Genomic DNA, 22,284 nt, shown 5'->3' on the forward strand with positions numbered 1-22,284 from the left:
GTAAAAAGCCTTGGGATTTTCCTTAACCCTATTTGCCAATGACTTTTCATGACCCCTTCTAGCCCTCCTGACTCCTTGCTTAAGTTCCTTCCTACTTTCCTTATATGCCACACAGGCTTCGTCTGTTCCCAGCCTTTTAGCCCTGACAAATGCCTCCTTTTTCTTTTTGACGAGGCCTACAATATCACTCGTCATCCAAGGTTCCCGAAAATTGCCGTATTTATCTTTCTTCCTCACAGGAACATGCCTGTCCTGTATTCCTTTCAACTGACACTTGAAAGCCTCCCACATGTCAGATGTTGATTTGCCCTCAAACATCCGCCCCCAATCTATGTTCTTCAGTTCCCGCCTAATATTGTTATAATTAGCCTTCCCCCAATTTAGCACATTCATCCTCGGACCACTCTTATCCTTGTCCACCAGTACTTTAAAACTTACTGAATTGTGGTCACTGTTACCGAAATGCTCCCCTACTGAAACATCTACCACCTGGCCGGGCTCATTCCCCAATACCAGGTCCAGTACCGCCCCTTCCCTAGTTGGACTGTTTACATATTGTTTTAAGAAGCCCTCCTGGATGCTCCTTACAAACTCTGCCCCGTCTAAGCCCCTGGCACTAAGTGAGTCCCAGTCAATATTGGGGAAGTTGAAGTCTCCCATCACCACAACCCTGTTGTTTTTACTCTTTTCCAAAATCTGTCTACCTATCTGCTCCTCTATCTCCCGCTGGCTGTTGGGAGGCCTGTAGTATACCCCCAACATTGTGACTGCACCCTTCTTATTCCTGATCTCTACCCATATAGCCTCACTGCCCTCTGAGGTGTCCTCTCGCTGTATAGCTGTGATACTCTCCCGAACAAGTAGCGCAACTCCGCCTCCCCTTTTACATCCCCCTCTATCCCGCCTGAAACATCTAAATCCTGGAACGTTTAGCTGCCAATCCTGCCCTTCCCTCAACCAGGTCTCTGTAATGGCAACAACATCATAGTTCCAAGTAGTAATCCAAGCTCTAAGTTCATCTGCCTTACCCGTAATGCTCCTTGCATTAAAACATATGCACTTCAGGCCACCAGACCCGCTGTGTTCAGCAACTTCTCCCCGTCTGCTCTGCCTCAGAGCCACACTGTCCCTATTCCCTAGTTCTCCCTCAATGCTCTCACCTTCTGACCTATTGCTCCCGTGCCCATCCCCCTGCCATACTAGTTTAAACCCTCCCAAATGGGGAGGGTATGACTGACCAGCAGGGATGTTCCCCAGATTCCCATTGACCCCAGTTTTGCTAGGGCTCCTTGATGCCATCCTCGGCCAAATGCTGCCTTGATGTCAAAGGAAATCACTCTCAGCTCGCCTCGTATTCAGCCATCGAGAATTTTGCGGCCAGGTCCAATCCTAGCCACGACCATGCACTTTCCAGCAAGGGTTACTGAGCAGTGATTAAGCAGAATGATTTCTTTTTTCACTTCAGTGACTTTCCTGTCATCATGAGGTCAGGAGTCAGGATGTATGCAGATGATTACACTGTTTACCACTCTTGCCTGGTCTGGCCGACACGTGGCTCCCACAGCAATGTGTGTGACTCTTCACTGTTCTCTGAATTGGGCGAGTAGGCCATTCAGTTTGAGGACACCTGGAATGGGTAACAAATGCTGGCCTTGCCAGCAAAGCGCACATCCCATGGAACAATAAAGGGGATAAATAATTAAATCAGGAACAATGAGGACATTATAGCATGCTTCCTTCACACTGAGCTAAAGTTTTCCAGTCAGCATCTGGATTTGGAATCTTCCTAGTCCACCCAGGTTGGCTCTGCACGTTGCAGTCTTTTAGCTTAAAACCTTCAAGGAAGTTTTTGCTGTACTTCCTTGAGTAACGTGGCATGGAAGTAATACATTATTTTTATAAAATTGAGTGAGTGCTCTAATGGCAAAATATGATAAAAGCCTAGTAAAGTTTTGATGATTAGAATCCCCACAGTACAGAAGGAGGCCTTTCGGCACATTGAGTCTGCAAGCCCCCTAACGAGGCCCATTCCCCTGCACTACCCTTTCAATCCCATAACACCACTTAATCTGCACATCCTTGGGCCAATGCTAAGGACAATTTAGCGTGGCCAATCCATCTAACCTGAACATCTTTGGAGTGTGGGAGGGAACCAGAGCATCCAGAGGAAACCCACGCAGACACAGGGAGAAAGTGCAGACTCCACACAGTCACCCCAGGCGGGAATTGAACCCGGGTCCCTGGAGCTGTGAGGCAGCAGTGCTAGATGTTGGTTTGAAAGAAAAAAAAGAGGATTTCTGTATGTTTTCCGTTTTCGTTGCGCTCTGTCGAAATTTCCTCTCTGATTTCAACGTGCCGGAATAGTGTTACCTGTTTTTGGCAACGTTGAAAGTGGAATGGATGATGCAAAACTAGGAATTAAATGCTGGGCGAGTTTGGAGGAGACTTTACGGTTATCAAAAGAGAACTGTTTAAAAACATTTGTGCTATGAAATTTGTCACCACTTGGGGTTCCTGAGACCATCTATTTATTTATTTTCCAATTAACACCAAGGCATGTTGTTTGAAAAGAAGCACAAGCGGTGTAGGGAGGGAATTCCAGCATCTCAGTACGTGCTACGGTAAGAGTCGATCTGCTCTGTCCCCCTGGGTTGTGCACGCGAGAGGCGATCCAAATGCTTGACGGGCCATTGTTTCAGCAGCGTCAGGTCATTTAGGAATCAACTCCCTCCTTGGTGTGGCCACTACAATGCCAGGCATCCCACTGAATCAGTCTTCAGTGTGTGACAAGAAGGTAAACTGATACATCGGTCTTCTCATTTGCAGATAGTTCATTAAAATGCATTGTTTTGATAATAGCAAGATAAATTTCTAATGCCTCACTCGCCAACATTTGCTCACCGGCCCAATGAGTGAGAGACAAAATTGAAATTTTCACGCAAAGAAATTAAATGAAAATCGCTTATTGTCACAAGTAGGCTTTGAATGAAGTTACTGTTAAAAGACCCTCAGAAAAAAGGGGTTGGGATATACCTGCTTTAGACCTTGATGTGGCAACTTAGTTTATGTATCTGTCTTTGTATTCTAATTGTCCTTTATTAATTGCACTGTAATCAACTTATTTTATCTTTTGCTTCAGCATCCATTTTTTTTGGTTAACATTTCTAGTTTTCCTCCGCAGCTCTTTTCTCTTGTGTTTGGCTCCTGGTTTTCTATTCAACATGAGGTTTCACCAAAGTGGTGTCTACATCTATTCAGAAACTGGGAAAAAAAAACAGTACTCGTCAGGTCCAGTGAGATTTTCCTTCCTATTTTTCCATCAAACTGACCCAAGGATCCAGTTTCACACGGTTGAGTGGACATTCAGCCAATAACATTATAATACATTTTTACCCATTACACTTTCAGAAATAATGGTATATCATTTGAATATGCTGCCCCCAATCTAATCCCGATTTATCCTAACCATTCTCACTCTGCCTTCCTGATAACCATTTGTGTGCGTCTCCTGGAACTCTTCGATAGGTATTCCGGATACATCCTGAGAACAGCAAACCCGATTGCCTTCTTCAACCACCTCATTCTGTTCCGTCTCTCTCACCTTTCCTTCCAAACACAGCTTTGTTCCCCATACATGAAGCTCCACCCAAGTGTCACCCCAAGGCATTTAATACAAACATATACTGTTTAACTTTCTGTTCCTTTCAGATAATAGCAGTAATGGTGACTTTGATATTCCACGTGGAATTCAATAATAAGATGCACAGATACTACAATAAATGGTTTTGGTGCTTGTTTTAGCCAGCATGTTGACAAGAGTAACTAATGCACCATCAATGCTCAGACCCAGTCACATTAGTGTCTAGTAATTAATTACACATTAATGTAATATTAAAATTAAATTTGTACACCCCCCCCCCCTCAGTACAAACTCCCATATCCATATTTGAAATGGAGATTGCCTGTGTACATTTGTCATATTAGAATTCCGTATAGCGGAGGCACTGCGGAATCACCACTGATGAGAAAATATCATTACCGAGCGGAAAAGATTACACAGACACAGCTTCTACTAGAAACGCGGACACAGCAATGTATTTTTCCATAGCACATACTTCCTGTATCAGTCAAACTTAGTTCCTCACTCACTACAGATATCATACTTGCTGTGTCCTCTGACACAATCAGTACTATCACAGGGGATGTTTTAAGAGGGTTATACACAAGAGTTGCCCAAGGATGTAAACATCACACTTATTCCCTGTAAGGTTTTGTCAACATGCTTTCTTGTCAGAATGAAAGCTAGCCTATGGATGTTTGACTCTCATTCAGTCCTTAAAGATCAGTTTCTAAAGTGGGTGCAATTTTTCTTCACAATGCCATTTACTCAAGGACTCACTCCTCTTCCTCTGCCTCTGGTTTACTCTCCCCTCTGGCAGAGTATCAATGCCTTTTCCCCACTGCCGCTCAATGCTTTGGCATTCGGTCCCCTTCCCCAATGCAGTCGAGGGTCGGTGCAGACTCGTTGGGCCGAATGGTCTCCTTCTGCACAGATTCTATGGTCTGTTCCTCCAGAAGCATATGCGGTAGTTTTACAAGCCAGTTGTTCAATCACCCAAATGAAGGACAGTTCATCATAGACTATTATTAGTCACACTGAACGCACTCAAAAGACTTGCTGAGATATGGGAACCCTGGAACTTTATCCCACTATATCTCAATAAGAGGGTCTCCAAACTCTACAGACTTAGGTCCCAGTGGTTCAAAATGGCAGCTCACCACTCGCTGTTCAAGGACAATTAGGGATGGGCAATAAATGTTGGCCTAGCCAACGATACCCACATCCCATGAACAAGTAAAATATTTTTTTGACAACTGTACCGTTGCCTCAATGTGAGGAATAGATAAAGTTGGAGGATGGCTATTCTTACATGTCGCATAACAGGTGGGTTAGCACAGACCTTGGAGAAGATCATGTGTTTTTCAGGTTGCCATAAAAACACACCTGGTTCACAAATGTCCTTTAAGAGAAGAAAATCTGGACTTCCGCTGGCGGCTATGAAGGAGTAAGTCGTACATTTGGTGGCTCCTGCTCGGGTCGGACCTTTGGACCTTTCCCCCCGATTTTCTACCGGACTTGAACTGTAAAACTGAAGACAGGCAATTGTGTACTGAATTCCCACATCGGTGCATGGAGAGAAGGACTAGAAGTGCTCGTAAAGGCAGAAACAGAAAGACAGAGAAGGCTTGGGCTGAAGCTGCAGCGGGAGACAGCATGGCGGAGGACCGGACCTCTGGTTTGTCGACCCAGCGGTCAATGGAGCAGCTGATGCAAGTTATTCAGGAAGGCTTTGCTAAGCAGAGACGGGACAGCTTGGACCCGATAAAAGAGTCAATTGAGCGGCTGGAGCTTAGATTGGACGCCCAAGATCGGGCGATCCAGAAGGTGGGGAAGGCGCTGGCTGAGCAGGAGGATCATCAAACTGCGGTGGAGCTGGAGGTGGGGATGCTGAGGGACCAGCAGAAGAGACTCCTGGAGAAGGTGGAGGACCTAGAGAATAGGTCCCGCCGGCAGAACTTGAGAATCGTTGGGTTCCCGGATGGATCGGACGCTGGGGCATACATCGCAGATATGTTTGAGAAGCTGCTGGGGGATGGGGCGTTCTCCCGACCCGAGGTGGACAGGGCTCACAGAGCACTCGCAAGGAAGCCGCGAACGGGAGACCCCCGTCCCCCCGAGGGCAATGGTGGTGTGATTCCACAGGTACTTGGATAAGGAGCACATTCAACAGTGGGCCAAGCAGACACGGAGCTGTAAGTGAGATAATAGTATCCTGTGGGTCTACCAAGACCGGAGTATGGAGGTGGCCAGGAGAAGGGCGGGCCTCAACCAGATTAGGTCGATCCTTTTTTAAAAAAAAGGTGAAGTTGGGACTGTTGTATCCGGCTTGTCTCTGGGTCACGCACGAGGAACAGCACTCTTATTTCAAGTCGCCCGAGGACACGCTGGACTTCGCGAAAAGTAAAGGACTGGTGGTGGACTGAATACTTTTGAATTTTGCTGCAGCGTTCATGGTTTTTGTTCTTTTTGTTTCTCTGTTCTTTAAAAAAAAAAGTTTCTGGTTTTTCGTTTTGTGGAAGCTGTTTGTAATGCCTTCTGTATTGATTTGGGACCAGCGGTAGAGCTGAGTGAGTTAAGGTTTTCATTTGCACTGTTGTGCGATGGAGGTGTGCTTGTTTAGATTTTGGTGTTTTTCTGTCGTGCAATTGTGTGGGGATTGTTGATGTTGGGCGTATGTTTGTATGAGCGGGCGCTGGGGGAGGGAACAACAGGTGGGAGACTATCCGGCGCCAGGGATGGGGGCCACCAAGCTAGCTGGGCGGGCTAGCTCACGGAGGCGCAGTGGGGTGTGTGCATATGTTCAGTTTATCAAAGGGGCTGGGTTACAGTGTTGTGGAAAATGTTCTGCTGACGAGGGAGGGACTTGGGCTGAGGAACAGAGAGGAGGTTGGGGGCGGAGGCTGCCTGGGGGCAGGCCGGTGGAGGTGCGCAGCATTGGCTGGAGGCGGGCCCACAAAGGGGGATGGCTGATCGGCAAGGGGGGGGGGCAATGAGCCCCCCAACTAGGCTGATCACCCGGAATGTTCAAGGGTTAAATGGGCCGGTCAAGAGGGTACGAGTGTTCGCGCATCTTAGGGGACTGAAGGCGGACGTGGTAATGCTGCAGGAGAAGCACCTTAGAGTAACTGACCAGATTAGATTTAGGAAAGGTTGGGTCAGTCAGGTCTTTCACTCGGGACTGGATTCAAAGACTAGAGTGGTCGCGATGCTGATCAATAAGCGGGTGGTGTTTGAGGCGGGTAGAATAGTTTTGGATGTGGGAGGTCGGTACATTATGGTCAGTGGGAAACTGGAGGGGGTGCAGGTGGTATTAGTAAATGTGTATGCGCTAAATTGGGATGATGTGGAGTTTATAAAGAGGATGCTGGGGAAGATACCAGACCTAGACTCGCACAGGTTGGTCATGGGAGGGGACTTCAACACAGTTGACCCTGGCTTGGACAGGTCAAGCTCGAAACGGGCAGGGTGCCAGCAATGGCAAAGGAACTAAGAGAGTTTGTGGGTGGATCCATGGAGATTTGGGCAGCCGAGGGTGAAGGAGTTCTCCTTCTACTCACACGTGCATAAAGTGTATTCCCGGATTGATTTCTTTATTTTGAGCAGGGCCTTACTGGCTGGGGTGGTGGACACGGGGTACTCGGCGATCACAATCGCAGACCATGCTCCGCACTGGGTTGACCTGCAGGTTAGTAAAGACAGTAACCAGCGCCCGCACTGGAGGTTAGATGTGGGACTTTTGGCCGATGAAGGGGTGTGCGAGCGGCTGAGGAAATGTATTTAGAGCTACCTGCAGGTCAACGACACGGGGGAAATTTCAGCAGCGATGGTCTGGGAATCACTGTAGGCGGTGGTCAGAGGGGAGCTGATCTCGATACTGGCCCATGGGGAGAAGGTGGACCGGGCAGAGACGGACCGACTGGTTAAGGAGATACTACAGATCGATAGGAGGTATGCGGAGACCCCAGAGGCAGGGCTTTTAAGGGAACGGCGGAGGGTACAGGCGGTGTTCGGCTTGTTAACCACAGGGAGGGCGGTGGAGCAGCTGAGAAAGGCGAGGGGGCGATCTACGAGTATGGAGAGAAGGCCAGCAGAATGCTTGCACAGCAGCTTAGAAAGAGGGAGGCAGCCAGGGAGATAGGGAAAGTAAATGACAGAGATGGGAACCTGGTTGGAGATTCAGCAGGGGTGAATAAGGCGTTTAGGGATTTCTACAGTAGGCTGTATAGGTCGGAACCCCCTACAGGGCCGGAGGGGATGAGGCACTTCTTGGAGGGGCTGAATTTCCCAAAGGTGGACGGGGAGCTGGTAGAAGGGCTGGGGCCCTGAGCGGATTGGAAGAGATAGTGGAGGGTCTGAAGGCCATGCAGGCGGGTAAAGCCCCGGGGCCGGACGGGTACCCTGTGGTGGTTTATAAAATGTTCTCTGGGATATTGAGGCCGGTGTTGATGAGGATGTTCAATGAGGCAACGGAAAGGGGGGTGCTGCTCCCGACGATGTCACAGGCCACGATTTTGTTGATTCTGAAGCGGGACAAGAACCCGGAGCTGTATGGGTCCTACAGGCCGATATCCCTGTTCAATGTGGACGCCAAACTGCTGGCCAAAATCTTGTCCTCCAGGATCGAGGACTGTGTTCCGGACGTTATTGGGGAGGACCAGCTGGGGTTTGTTAAGGGTAGGCTGTTGGTGGCCAATGTAAGAAGGTTGTTAAATGTGATCATGATGCCTCCAGAAGGTAGGGAGGTGGAGGTAGTGATCGCAATGGATGCAGAAAAGGCTTTTGATCGGGTAGAATGGGATTATCTGTGGGAGGTACTGGGACGGTTCGGATTTGGGCGGGGCTTTATCGACTGGGTCAGGTTGCTGCATCAGGCTCCTGTGGCAACTGTACGGAAGAATAGGACTACATTGGACTATTTTAGACTGCGGGGGTGGGGGGGGGGGGGGAGACAAGACAGGGATGCCCCCTCTCCCCACTGTTGTTCGCGCTAGCTATAGAGCCGTTGGCAAGTGCTCGGAGAGCCTCAAGGGGCTGGTCCGGGGGGGGGTGGGGGGGGGGTGGGGGGGGGGGGGGGGGGGGGGGGTGGTGGTTGAGCACAGAGTCTCGCTCTATGCAGACGACCTGCTTCTTTATGTATCGGACCCATTAGAGGGGATGGAAGAAATCATGAGGATTCTAGGGGAATTTGGCCAGTTTTCGGGGTACAAGCTAAATATGGGGAAAAGTGAGATGTTTGCGGTCCAGGCGAGGGGACAGGAGAGGCGATTGGGGGAGCTGCCGTTTAGATTAGTAGGGGGAAGCTTTAGGTACCTAGGCATTCAAGTGGCGGGAGAATGGGAACGGCAGCATAAATTGAATCTGGCCCGGCTAGTAGACCAAATGCAGGGCGATTTGCTCCCGTTGTCATTAGCTGGGAGGGTGCAAACGGTGAAGATGACGTCCTCCCGGGATTCCTGTTCGTGTTTCAATGTTTCCCCATCTTTATTCCGCGGTCCTTTTTTAAACGGGTCAACAAAGTGATCTCTGGCTTTGTTTGGGCGGGCAAGACCCCGTGGGTAAGGAAGGTAATGCTTGAGCGGAGTCGGGGAGAGGGCGGGCTGGTGCTGCCAAATTTTAGTAACTATGACTGGGCGGCGAATATATCCATGATCAGGAAGTGGGTGGTGGGGGAGCGTATGGAGGCGGCTTCATGCAAGAGCACCAGTCTGGGGGCGTTGGTAACTGCGCCTCTGCCGTTCCCGCCGGCGCGGTACTCCACCAGCCCCGTGGTGGTGGCGGCCCTGAGAGTCTGGGGCCAATGGAGGAGACATGTGGGAGCAGAGGGAGCATCGGTCTGGTCCCCAAACTGTAATAATCACCGGTTTGCCCCGGTGATGGGGCGTTCCGGATATGGCGGAGAGCAGGGATTGAGAGGATGGGGGATATGTTTATAGAGGGGAGTTTTCAGAGTATGAGGGCGCTGGAGGAGAAGTTTGGGCTGGCGAGGGGAAACAAATTCAGGTATCTGCAGGTGCGGGACTTCCTACGTAAACAGGTGTCAACCTTCCCGCTCCTACTGCTAAGGGGGATTCAGGACAGGGTAGTTTCCAGAGGGTGGGTAGAAGGGAGCATCTCGGACATTTACAAGGAACTTATGGGGTCAGAGGCGACGCAGGCCGAGGAGCTGAAGCGCAAGTGGGAGGAGGAGCTGGGAGGAGATTGAGGATGGTCTATGGGCGGACACGTTGAGTCGAGTCAACGCTTCCGCAATATGTGCCAGGCTCAGCCTGATACAATTCAAGGTCGTTCATCGGGCTCACATGACAGTGGCCCGGATGAGCAGATTCTGTGGGGTGGAAGACAGGTGTTCAAAATGTGCGGGAGGACCAGCGAGCCATGTCCACATGTTCTGGACATGTCCGAAGCTTAGAGGATTTTGGCAGGAGTTTGCAGATGTCATGTCCATGGTGTTAAAAACAAGGGTGGCACTGAGTCCAGAGGTGGCGATTTCTGGAAGACCCGGGAATCCAGGAGGAGAACGAGGCAGACCTTCTGGCCTTTGCTTCCCTGGTAGCCCGGAGACGGATACTATTAGCTTGGAGGGACTCAAAGCCCCCGAAGTCGGAGACCTGGCTATCGGACATGTTTTTCTCTGTTTGGAGAAAATCAAGTTCGCCTCGAGAGGGCCCCTGTTAGGGTTCACCCAGAGGTGGCAACCGTTCGTCGACTTCTTCGCGGAAAATTAATCGTCAGCAGAAGGGGGGGGGGGTTAGTTTAGCTTAGAGTAGGGGGTTAATAAAGGGGGGACCTGTAAGGGAGGGAGATGGCTTTTGCACTAGGTTTATAGTTTCATGTCCATTGTTTATCGTGTTGTTATAATACCAAAAATACCTCAATAAAATGTTTATTAAAAAAAAGAAACGAAACTCTGAATACTTGGTCTGGCCTACACATGACTCCAGACCTACACAATGTGGTTGCCTCTTAACTGCCCTCGCCAAGTCCCAAAGGGCATATCTGCCAGTCTGGATGAACCAAAAGAGAGAAAAACCTACTCTCACCAAGCTCTTGTCCCAGACCCATGTGTCCATGTCAGGGTAGTTAGGAATGACCATGACCCAGACCTTGTGAAGACCAAATGCCATCTTCAGACTGAGAATGCCCTCATTTGATTGTATACCACTACCACTGCGCTAAATGGGATATTCGCAAGCCCACGCACAACCTCACGATGCTCCACTTCTCCAGCTTCCATCCTAAACACATTAAAGAAGCCATCCCCTATGGACAAGCCCTCCGTATACACAGGATCTGCTCAGACGAGGAGTAGCATAACAGACATCTGGAGACGCTGAAAGGTGCCCTCGTACGAATGGAATATGGCGCTCGACTCATCGATCGACAGTTCCAACGCGCCACAGCGAAAAACGCACCGACAAACACGGGACACAACCGACAGAGTACGTTTCGTCATCCAGTACTTCCTCGGAGCGGAAAAACTACGACATGTTCTTCGCAGCCTTCAACACGTCATCAATAAAGACGAACATCTTGCCATGGTCATCCCCACACCCCCACTACTTGCCTTCAAACAACCGCGCAACCTCAAACAGACCATTGTTTGCAGCAAACTACCCAGTCTTCAGAATAGCGACCATGACACCAGACAATCCTGCCATGGCAATCTCTGCAAAACATGCCAGATCATCGACATAGGTAACACCATTACACGTGAGAACACCACCCACCAGGTACGCGGTACATACTTGTGCGACTCGGCCAACGTTGTCTACTTCATACACTGCAGGAAAGGAAGGAAAGGATGTCCCAAAGTGGGGCACATTAGCGAGACCATGCAGACGCAGCAACAACGGATGAACGGACATCGCACGACAATCGCCAGGCAGGAATGTTCCCTTCCAATCGGGGAACAATTCAGCAGTCAAGGGCATTCAGCCTCTGACCTTCGGGTAAGTGTTCTCCAAGGCAGCCTCAGGACGCGCGACAACGCAGAATCGCCAAGCAGAAACCTAGCACACGAGTACAGCGTCAACCGGGACCTTGGATTCATGTCGCATTACATTCACCCCCATCACCTGGCCTGGGCTTGCAAAATCCTACCAACTGTCCTGGCTTGAGACAATTCACACCTCTTTAACCTGTGATTATCCCTTTCTCTGGATCTGTAAAGACTTAATTACCTGCAAAGGCTCGCATTCAAAGTATCGTCTTGCATCTTGACTTTATCATATATATGTTTCTGGAACCTACCTCTTCATTCACCTGAGGAAGGAGCAGCGCTCCGAAAGCTAGTGATTCGAAACAAACCTGTTGGGACTTTAACCTGGTGTTGTAAGACTTCTTACTGTATTGAATGGTGGTGGTCAATTAGAGGAGGTTGTACAAATATCCCCATATTCATCATGGGGGAACCCAGCACATAAGCACAAAAAAAGTGAGTAAATAATCTATCTCTACACTGTCCTGAAGTCCCCAGGATAAATGCCTTCAGCCAATTTGATTCACTCCCCATGATATCAAGAAACAGCTGAAGGCACTGGATACATCAATGGTTATGGGTGGGTGCTGACAACACCCCAGCAATTGTATTAAAGACTTTTGCTGTAGGGGGAGACAAGAACTAGGGGACACAGTTTGAGAATAAGAGGTCTCCCTTTTAAGACAGGGCTCAGGAGAATTCATTTCTTGCAGGAGGTCATTGGTCTTTGGAATTTTCTTCCGCAGACATCAGTGAAGGTTGGGTCATTGAATTTGGAGAGATCAAGTTAGATAGATTTTTGATAGGCAAGGGATTCGAGGGTCATGGGGAGCAGACGGCAAAGTGGGCTTGAGACCACAATTAGATCAGCTTTGATCTTATCTAAATGGCAGAGCAGTTTAAAGGGCTGAAAGGCTTCCGCCTGCTACTAAGTCCTATGTCCCGATGGTCAGTACCATTTGTGACACTTCAGATACTGAACTAGCCCATAACCATTTGCAGGAAGGCCTGGACAAGTGTCAGGCAATGACATCTCCAACAAGAGAGAATCTAACCAGTTCCCTTCGACGTTATATAGCATTACCTTCACTGAGACCCCCCACCCTCCACCATCAATATCCTAGTGGTTACCATTGACCAGAAATTGAACTGCACCAAACCTATAAACATTTTAACGAAAAGAAGTCAGCGGCTGGGAATTCTGCAGCAAGTATCTCACCTCCTGACTCCCCAAAGCTTGTCCACCATCTACAAGGCCACAAGTCAGGAGTGTGATGGAATAGTCTTCACTGACCTGGATAAATGCAGCTCCAACAATAGTCAAGAAGTTCAACATCATACAGGGTAAAATTGCCTGCTTGATCAGCACCCCATCCACTATCTTAAACCGTCACCCCATCCAACACCAATGCACAGTGGCAGCAGTGAGCATCATATACAGGATGCACTGCAGTAACTCACCCAGCTTCCTTCAAAAGCCACTTCCAACCTCCCAACCTCTACCACATAGAAGGACAAAGGCAGAAAATGGATGGGAACACTACTCAGCCATGTTCCCCTCCAAGCCACACACCATGTTAACTTGGAAATATAAGAACACACCAAATAGGAGCAGTAGGCTATTCGGCTCCTCGAGCTTGCTCCTCCAGTAAACTAGGCCACGGCTGGACTGAAGTGGTCTTTACTCCGCTTCCCCGCCTGTCCGCAATAACCCTCGACTCCCCTGTCAATCAGAAATCTTACTTACCAATATATTCAATGGCCCAGCCTCCAATGCTCACTGGGAGGGTGAATTCCACACTAACAACCCTCAGGGAAAGCAGTCCTCCTCATCGCCGTTTTAAAACAGGAGACCCCCTATTTTTAAACTATGCCCCCCTAGTTCTAGATACATTGCCGTTCCCTCGCTGTCTCTGGGTCAAACAGCATTGTGGGTTTACCTACACTAGAGGGGATGCAGTGATTCAAGGAGGCTGCTCACCATCACCCTCTACAGGGTAATTAGGGATGAGCAACAAATGATGGCCTTGTTCACGAGGCTCACATCTCATTAAATAATTTTTATTAACTGCTCATTCCGCCCGGGATGCCACGTAGCACTGGTAATGCAAGAAAATGATTCAAGATACAATCGTCAAGATGGTTTCGCTATGAAATCACGCAAAATAAATAGGGCAGAGGCAGAATGGTGGCACAGTGGTTAGCACAGCTGTCTCACGGCCCCGAGGTCCCAGGTTCGATCCCAGCTCTGGGTCACTGTCCTTGGGGAGTTTGCACATTCCTCCGTGTTTGCGTGGGTCTCACCTCCACAACCCACAGATGTGCAGGGTAGGTGGATTGGCCATGCTAATTTGCCCCTTAATTGGGAAAAAAAATGAATTGGGTACTCTAAATGTATATTTAAAAAAATAAATAGGGCAGATGGTTAAAACTAAGAGGGGGACAACTGCATTGACAAACAGCAGGCACATTACATTGAATCACGTTTCATCAGATCATGTACGACACTCAATACTTCAGTTAAACAATGGAACTGAACCCTACTACATTCCTAAAATTGGTGCCCTTCGACCAGAATTCTCAACAAAATAATTGACGTCCCAATAATTTCTAACCAAGATCTGAACCAATGAAGATTGACTTGCCTCCACATCTTTTCTGAAATTCACAAGTTACCACTTGCTGAGTAAAGAGCAGAATAAGAGTAGAATGTATCTATATTGTCAACATCATTACAGCATCAAGTTAAACGATCACACCACTTAAATCAAGGGGGAGAATCAGGGTATTTGTGTGCGAGTAAACATGAGGAATTCTACACAATACTGTTGAAAATTACTTTGATACATACACTATATGTATATACAAAGTAAGCAATATTTTCTTTCACCAACATGTTTAAACAAGGTAAGCTATTCCTGCTGCTCATCATCACTTGTGTTTGTGATTTTCACATTAAAAGATATCAGAATAGACGGAAGTGGTTAGCACTGCTGCCTCATGGCTAGGGTCACTGCGGAGTCTGTATCTTCTCCCTGGTGCTCCCGTTTCCTCCCACATGTCCTGAAAGACTTCCTATTAGGTGAATTGGACATTCTGAATTCTCCCTCAGTGTACCCGCCACAGGAATGTGGCGACTAGAGGATTTTCACAGTAACTTCATTGGAGTGTTAATGGAATTCTACTTGCGATACTAATAAAGATAATCATTATAGGACTCGGGTTCGATCCTAGCCCCGGGTCACTGTCCATGTGGAATTCTCCCCGTGTCTGCGTGGGTCTCATCCCCACAACCCAAAGATGGGCAGGATTGGCCACTCTAAAGTGCCCCTTAATTAGAAACAAATAGAATATTTTATCATGTGGACTGTTACATTCTGCTCAGTTGGCTGGACAGTTGGTTCGCTTGCAGAGCAACAGCACGGGTTCAGTCTCCATGCTGCCTGAGGGTATTGATGAAGGCTCCGCCTCCTCAACCACACCCCTCACCTGAGGTGTGCTGATCCTCAGCCCAAGTCAGCTCTCCCCCTCAAAGGGAAAAGCAGCCTTTGGGCATCTGATCAGAGGGCAATTGGAAGGACAAAGTGCATGGCATTCCCTTAGCGCATAACGCAGACAGCCAATCAATCAATCATCCCAAAAATACCCATCAAAATCGATGGCATGTGATTTAAAGAATGCATTTCAACAAACTTCCCCAGGTGACACGAGCAGGTAATACAAAGTTCATGCGAGAAGCATGAAGTACGCTGCTTGCAAAAAGACAAAACTTAAAACATAACAGCCGCAACCTGGCCACCTGGGTGGCCCATTATTTAACTTCTCACCTTAATGCTCCACCAGCTCGGGTTAGGAAACCCGTGACAATAAATTGCATAATCAAACCAGGAGGGAAACACACATTCAACCCAGGCCCAGCATTTCCAAATACAGAGCTGCATTTTTCTGCTTCAGATTTTTAAAAACGCTGCAGTGACAAGTTGCTACATTAACGGGGCTTGACTTTGCCGGAAAGCCGCTGCTCTGCTTAACTTACTGCTGCCCTCTCTGCAAACGCCTCCACCCCCACAACCTCCCCCACTAAAAACAGAGAGGTCTGGAAGAGGCAGACGCACCGGAGAGGGCCGGTCTGCTGGTGCTCAGGCTCCGCAGCGGCCAGACGATCCGTACCGTCCTGTGCGGAGGCTGCCAGGTGGCCGGGGAGTGCAGGCACTGGGAAGCCACCACTCGCAAATTCGACAGGGTGCACCTCCACGCCATCTTTGCAAAGCAGCAAATGAGCGCAAGCGGATGGGGCGGCTCGAGAGGAAGTGCCCGGGAGCCGCGCGCGAGGGGCGGAGCTGTCACTCGGCGGGAGGAGAATGGAACGGGGTCCGGGAGGAGAATGGAACGGGGTCCGGGAGGAGAATGGAACGGGGTCCGGGAGGAGAATGGAACGGGGCCCGGGAGGGAGCTGTCACTCAGCGGGAGGAGAATAAAACGGGGCCCGGGAGGGAGCTGTCACTCAGCGAGAGGAGAATGGAACGGGGCCCGGGAGGGAGCTGTCACTCAGCGGGAAGAGAATGGAACGGGGCCCGGGGGGGAGCTGTCACTCAGCGGGAGGAGAATGGAACGGGGCCCGGGGGGGAGCTGTCACTCAGCGAGAGGAGAATGGAACGGGGCCCGGGAGGGAGCTGTTACTCAGCGGGAGGAGAATGGAACGGGGCCCGTGAGGGAGCTGTCACTCAGCGGGAAGAGAATGGAACGGGGCCCGGGGGGGAGCTGTCACTCAGCGGGAGGAGAATGGAACGGGGCCCGGGAGGGAGCTGTCACTCAGCGGGAAGAGAATGGAACGGGGCCCGGAGGGGAGCTGTCACTCAGCGGGAGGAGAATGGAACGGGGCCCGGGAGGGAGCTGTCACTCAGCGGGAGGAGAATGGAACGGGGCCCGGGAGGGAGCTGTCACTCAGCGGGAAGAGAATGGAACGGGGCCCGGGAGGGAGCTGTCACTCAGCGGGAGGAGAATGGAACGGGCCCCGGGAGGGAGCTGTCACTCAGCGGGAGGAGAATGGAACGGGCCCGGGTGGAGAATGGAACGGGGCCCGGGAGGGAGCTGTCACTCAGCGGGTGTAGAATGGGACAGGCCCGGGTGGAGAATGGAGCGGGGCCCGGTAGGGAGCTGTCACTCCCGCGGGAGCAGACTGAACCGGTGCCCTGGCACTCTGGCAGTGCAGCTGCGTACATTTGTTGGGTGAAATGGGGAAGATGCACTGTCAACGGGCCGGGGCATGAAGCAGTAATCAGGGAGAGAAGGACAGGCAACGTTAGGATTTAGGTCAGTGTGTGTAAAGTGTGCATTTCAAAGGAGGTACTGTTCATTCCCAGGAGCGAAGGTTGAGGCTGGTTTGGAGATGGGCAGAGAGGTGTTGATGATGAACAGGCGAGGAAGTCATCTGAAGCAACCTTGCCATTGACAAAAAAATCTTCAGAGGTTGACTAAATGCTCATAGGTTAGGGAGGGCACACAATAAGGTAGATCGAGGATAGACAAGTCAGAGGAAAGGGGTCAGTAAATTTAATTAACCATTTCAGTCATTGAGAGTGAAGAATCATTTGGTGCAAAGATGACGAATAAAGGCACTTTGAGACTGAGAGTCATAGAGGTCTACAGCACAGAAATGGCCCTTTGGCCCACCGTGTCTGCACCGGTCAACAATCACCCACCTAACTAATCTAATCTCATTTTCCAGCACTTGGCCCATAGCCGTGTATGTCTTGGCATCGTAAGTGCACATCTAATTACTTCTTAAATGTTATGAGGCTCTCTGCCTCCACCACCCTTTCAGGCAGCAAATTCCAAACTCCAACCACCCCCTGGATGAAAAAGTTTTTCCTCACATGATAATCTTTATTATTGTCACAAGTAGGCTTACATTAACACTGCAACAAAGTTACTGAGAAAATCCCCTAGTCGCCACACTCGGGCGCCTCTTCGGGTACACAGAAGGAGAATTCAGAATGTCCAATTCACCAAACCAGCACATCTATGTCTATGTCCTATCTTTTGGGACCTATGGGAGGAAACCGGAGCACCCGAAGGAAACCCACGCATACACGGGGAGAACGTGCAGACTCCGCACAGACTGACCCAGCGGGAATCGAACCTGGGATTTGGAGCTGTGAATCATAGAATTTACAGTGCAGAATGAGGCCATTCAGCCCATTGAGTCTGCATGTGCCCTTGTAAAGAGCACCCTACATAAATCCACACATCCACCCTATCCCAGTAACCCCACCTCACCTTTTTGGACACTAAGAGCAATTTTGCATGGCTAATCCACCTAACCTGCACATCTTTGGACTTTGGGAGGAAACTGGAGCACCCGGAGGAAACCCTCGCAGACACGGGGAGAATGTGCAAACTCGACACAGACAGTGACCCAAGCCGGGAATCAAACCTGGGACCCTGGACCTGTGAAGCAACAGTGCTAGAAATGGTTTGATGATCAGGAGATCTAATTAGAAATCCCTAAATAAAATAATCAAATCTTATAGAAATCTTCTGAGGGAAGATCCCAAGTAGCTTGCTTGTTGAGAAACAGGAGGGAGAGGCTGGTTATATCTGTGCCGAGGTCCTGCCTCGAGTACAATGTGGATCTCATGACCCATTTGTAAATTAACGTTGCAGATTGGTAAAACCACTCTCACCCCTCACTGGTGGCAGGCTTTTCCATGTATCATTCTCAAACTGTTGGTTCTTAATAAACTACTTTAAATTTAATTATGAGCACAACCTCCTTTATGAGTAACCTGTGGCTCTCGGAGCAGAATCTCCATCGAGATGGGGGGGGGGGGGGGGGGAGGGGGGGCGAAAGACCATTCGACCCCCTTCCCTCAAATGCCAACTTGCCCACTTTATAGCCTCAAACTGCTTCTAATGGACTCTAGTACCCTAACCTGACATTATTTATTCAGATTCATCATCATTCCCCGATGAAAATAAACAGCACCTTGCCCACTAAACCTCCCCTCTAAACCTCCTGTTCCTTACCTTAAATCTATACCCCCTGGTCATTGATCCCTCGACCAAGGGGAAATGTTTCTTCCTGTCTAATTTATCTATGCCCCTCATAATTTTATATATCTTAATCATGGCCCCCCCCACCCCCACAGTCTCCTCTGCTCCAAGGAAAACAACCCCAGTCTATCCAATCCCTCATCATAACTATAACTCCAGCACAGGCACAATTCTGGTAAATCTCCTCTGCACTCTTTCCAGTGCGATCACATCCCTCCTATGATGTGGATTCCAGAACTGCACACAATACTCTAACTGTGGCCTAATAAAGTTTTATACAGTTCCAGCATAACCTCCCTGCTCTTAAACTCTATGGGCGCGATTCTCCCATGCCGCGCCGTATCGGAGAATCGATGTTTACGCCATTTTCCCGCGTGATGCCGGTCCGACGCCGTCCCGCCATTCTCCCAACCGGCGGGAATGGCTTCAGTGTGGTCTGCGCCGCGCACATCGGAGAATCCGCCGAGAGGGCAATCGAGGCGCTTCACACAGGCCCCCGCTATTCTCCGGCCCGGACGGGCCGAACGGCCGCTACGACACGACAGGTTCCCGCCGGCGCCGTCCACCCCTGGTTGCTGCCGGTGGGAACTATGGGGGGGGGGGTGGCCTGTGGGGGGTGGGGGGGGGAAAGGGGGTTCCTTCACCAGGGGGGGGGCCTCCGATGGGGTCTGGCCCGCGAACGGGGCCCACCAATCAGTGGGCCGGCCTCCCCCCCCCTCCCCCTCCCGGGCCTTCCTCTTTCCGCGGATGGCCCCAGAACACCGGCGCCATGTTGGTGAGGGGCTGTCGCGCGTAAGAAGTTCCCCGCGCATGCGCAGGATGGCGCGGCCCAACTGCGCATGCGCAGGATGGCGCGGCCCAACTGTGCATGCGCGGGTTGGCGCGGCGTCCATTTGGCGCCTCGTAAGGATGCTGGAGCGGCGTGAACCACTCCAGCGCCATGCTGGCCCCGGTCGTGCGAACACTTAGTCTCCATTTTGGAGAATCACGCCCATTGTTTCGGCTAATAAAGGCAAATACACCATATGCCTTCTTAACCATTGCATCCACTTGCCTTGCTACCTTAAGGGACCAGTGTACATGCACACCAAGGTTCCTCTGATCCTCGGTGCTTCCCAGGAACCTGCTGTTTATCATGTATTCCCTTGCCTTGTTTGCCTGCCCAAATGTATCACCTCACACTTATACGGATTAAATTCCATTTGCCACTTATGAGCCCATCTGACCAGCCTATCTGTATCCACCTTTAATTGAAGGCTATTCGCCTCACTATTTACCACCCCACCAATTTTCATATCTTCCACAAACTTACTCATCATCTCTCCTACATTCAAGTCTAAAGCATTTATAGAAACCACAAACAGCAAGACCGCCAACACTGATCCCGTGGGACCCCACTGGACACAGGCTTCCAGTCAGAAAAATACCCCTTGACCATCACTCTCTGCTTCCTGTCACTCAGCCAATTCTGGATCCAATTTTCCAAATTCTCTTGAATCCCATGTGTTCTTACCTCTGCTATCAGTTTCCCTTGTGGGATCTAATCAAAAGCATTGCCCTCATCTACACACCTGCTCACCTTTTCGAAAAGGTCAACCAAGTTGGTCAGACATGACCTCCCCTTAACAAAACCGTGCTGACTGTTCTTGATTAATCCCTTCCTCTTCAAATGCAGAGTAATTCTGCCTCTCAGAATTGTTTCCGATAGTTTCCCCACCACTGAGGTTAGAATGACTGGCCTGTCAGTTTCCTAGATTATCCCTTCCTTCCTTCTTGAATAATGGTACCACATTGGCTGTCCTTTAGTCCTCCGGCACCTCTCCTGTGGCCAAAGAGGATTTGAAAATCATTGCTAATGCCCCTGCTATTTCCTCCCTTGCCTCACTCAACAGCCTGGCATACATTTCAAATGCCCCTGGAAATTTATTTACTTTTAAGCCTGCCAGACCACTCAGATCCTCCTCTCTGTCTAAGTTAATTTCTTTAATTCTACCTAATTTCTGTACCCACATTGTCCCTTTGCCGAGTGAACACTGACACAAAATATTCATTTAGAACCCTACCTTCATCCACCGGTTCCACACATAAATCACCACTGTGGTCCTTAATGTGTCCTGCTCTTTCCCTAGTTATCCTTTTACCCTGAAGGTACTTGTAAGACAACGTTGTATTTTCCTTTATTTTACCTGCCAGCATCCTTTCATGTCCCCTTTTTGCTCCCCTAATTTCCTTTTTACATTCCCTCCTACACATTCTATTCTCCTCTCGGGCTTCTGCTGTTTTGAGCCATTGACATCTGCCATAAGCTTCCCTTTTTCTTTTTATCCAATGCTATATCCCTCTATGTCCAGGGTTCACTGGATTTGTTGGTCCCAGCCTTTTTCTTGATTGGAGTACGTTGGCCCGGTACTCTCCCTATTTCCTTCTTGAATGCGTCCCACTATTCTGTCACAGATTTACCTAAAAGTGCCTGCTCCCAGTCCCCTTTGGCCAAATCAAACCTGATCTCAAAATAGGCCTTGGTGTGCTTTGGGATGTCCTAAGATTGAAAAAAAAACACTCGATGAATGTATATTTGTAAGCTTTTTCCATTTCCCACACCAACACCGTTTTGGTCTCCGAGATTGAGACGAACAATGGACTACTCTGGGTTCTAGATTCGTGGCTGCTAAGAATTAGTTCAGGATTCAGTGGGGATTCTGGAGAGTATTTGAACACTGCTGGGGAAAGGATTATGTTCCAATCAAACCTGGTGCCTAGTTTCTCACACTGAATGCTGTAAGTATGTAAATATCGTGACACAAAGAAACTAATAACCTCAAAGTCAACTCGAGATGATTGAATGCTTTTCATTACATTTTATTTCGGTACATTGATTCAAGACAACAAAACAAACATGCAGAGGAATCAGTTTACTTTGATTATCAATTGGTAACAAGTTGCATTTATATATATAGATAGTCTTAAAGTCAATTTACTAAATGATTCATTATCAAAGAAATTACACACTGTAGAATGTGAACTGCTCATAGCTGGTAAGCCCCAATCCAAGGTGTTTGCTTTGGTCACCCTGCTGACAAAGAGGAAGCCTTCTTATTTTTGACCCCCAAGATGCTACACAGTTTTGTCAGCATTAAGTCAACAATTTCTTCTTCTTCAGACGCCTGAAAGGGGACAAAAAAAGTAAATGTTCCTTCTCATATTTAAATATTTTCCTAAAAATACTCTTAGGACACAGAAAAAATCCATTCAACCCAACCTGTCCATGCCAGTGCTTCTGAAATACAAGGTAGCAAAAATGAGAAGGCAGATTATTATCTGAATGGCCATAAATTAGGAGAGGGGAATGTGCAACGGGACCTGGGTGTCCTCGTACACCAGTCACTGAAGGTAAGCGTGCAGGTACAGCAGGCGGTAAAGAAGGCAAATGGTATGCTGGCCTTCACAGCGAGACAATTCGAGTGCAGGAGCAGGGAGGTCCTGCTGAAATTATACAGGGCCTTGGTGAGTCCACACCTGGAATATTGTGTGCAGTTTTGGCCTCCTGATCTGAAGAAGGACGTTCTTGCTCAAGAGGGAGTGCAGTGAAGGTTTACCAGACTGATTCTTGGGATGGCGGGACTGACAT

At 49.2% G+C, this 22,284-nt stretch overlaps 2 protein-coding genes across 2 annotated transcripts in view; both read right to left on the reverse strand.

Moving 5' to 3' along the window:
- Positions 1–15,894, reverse strand: part of LOC140430449 (glycine cleavage system H protein, mitochondrial-like) — a 44,511-nt gene extending 28,617 nt beyond the window's left edge. The window contains exon 1 of the mRNA XM_072517931.1: positions 15,716–15,894. Within this exon, the coding sequence (XP_072374032.1) occupies positions 15,716–15,860 (145 nt within the window). The 5' untranslated portion in view covers positions 15,861–15,894. The remainder of the gene's footprint in view (positions 1–15,715) is intronic.
- Positions 15,895–21,494: 5,600 nt separating this feature from the next.
- Positions 21,495–22,284, reverse strand: part of LOC140430450 (polycystin-1-like protein 2) — a 228,784-nt gene continuing 227,994 nt past the window's right edge. The window contains exon 43 of the mRNA XM_072517932.1: positions 21,495–21,820. Within this exon, the coding sequence (XP_072374033.1) occupies positions 21,722–21,820 (99 nt within the window). The 3' untranslated portion in view covers positions 21,495–21,721. The remainder of the gene's footprint in view (positions 21,821–22,284) is intronic.

The sequence above is a fragment of the Scyliorhinus torazame genome, chromosome 10 (assembly GCF_047496885.1).
Source record: "Scyliorhinus torazame isolate Kashiwa2021f chromosome 10, sScyTor2.1, whole genome shotgun sequence".
NCBI lineage: Eukaryota > Metazoa > Chordata > Chondrichthyes > Carcharhiniformes > Scyliorhinidae > Scyliorhinus > Scyliorhinus torazame.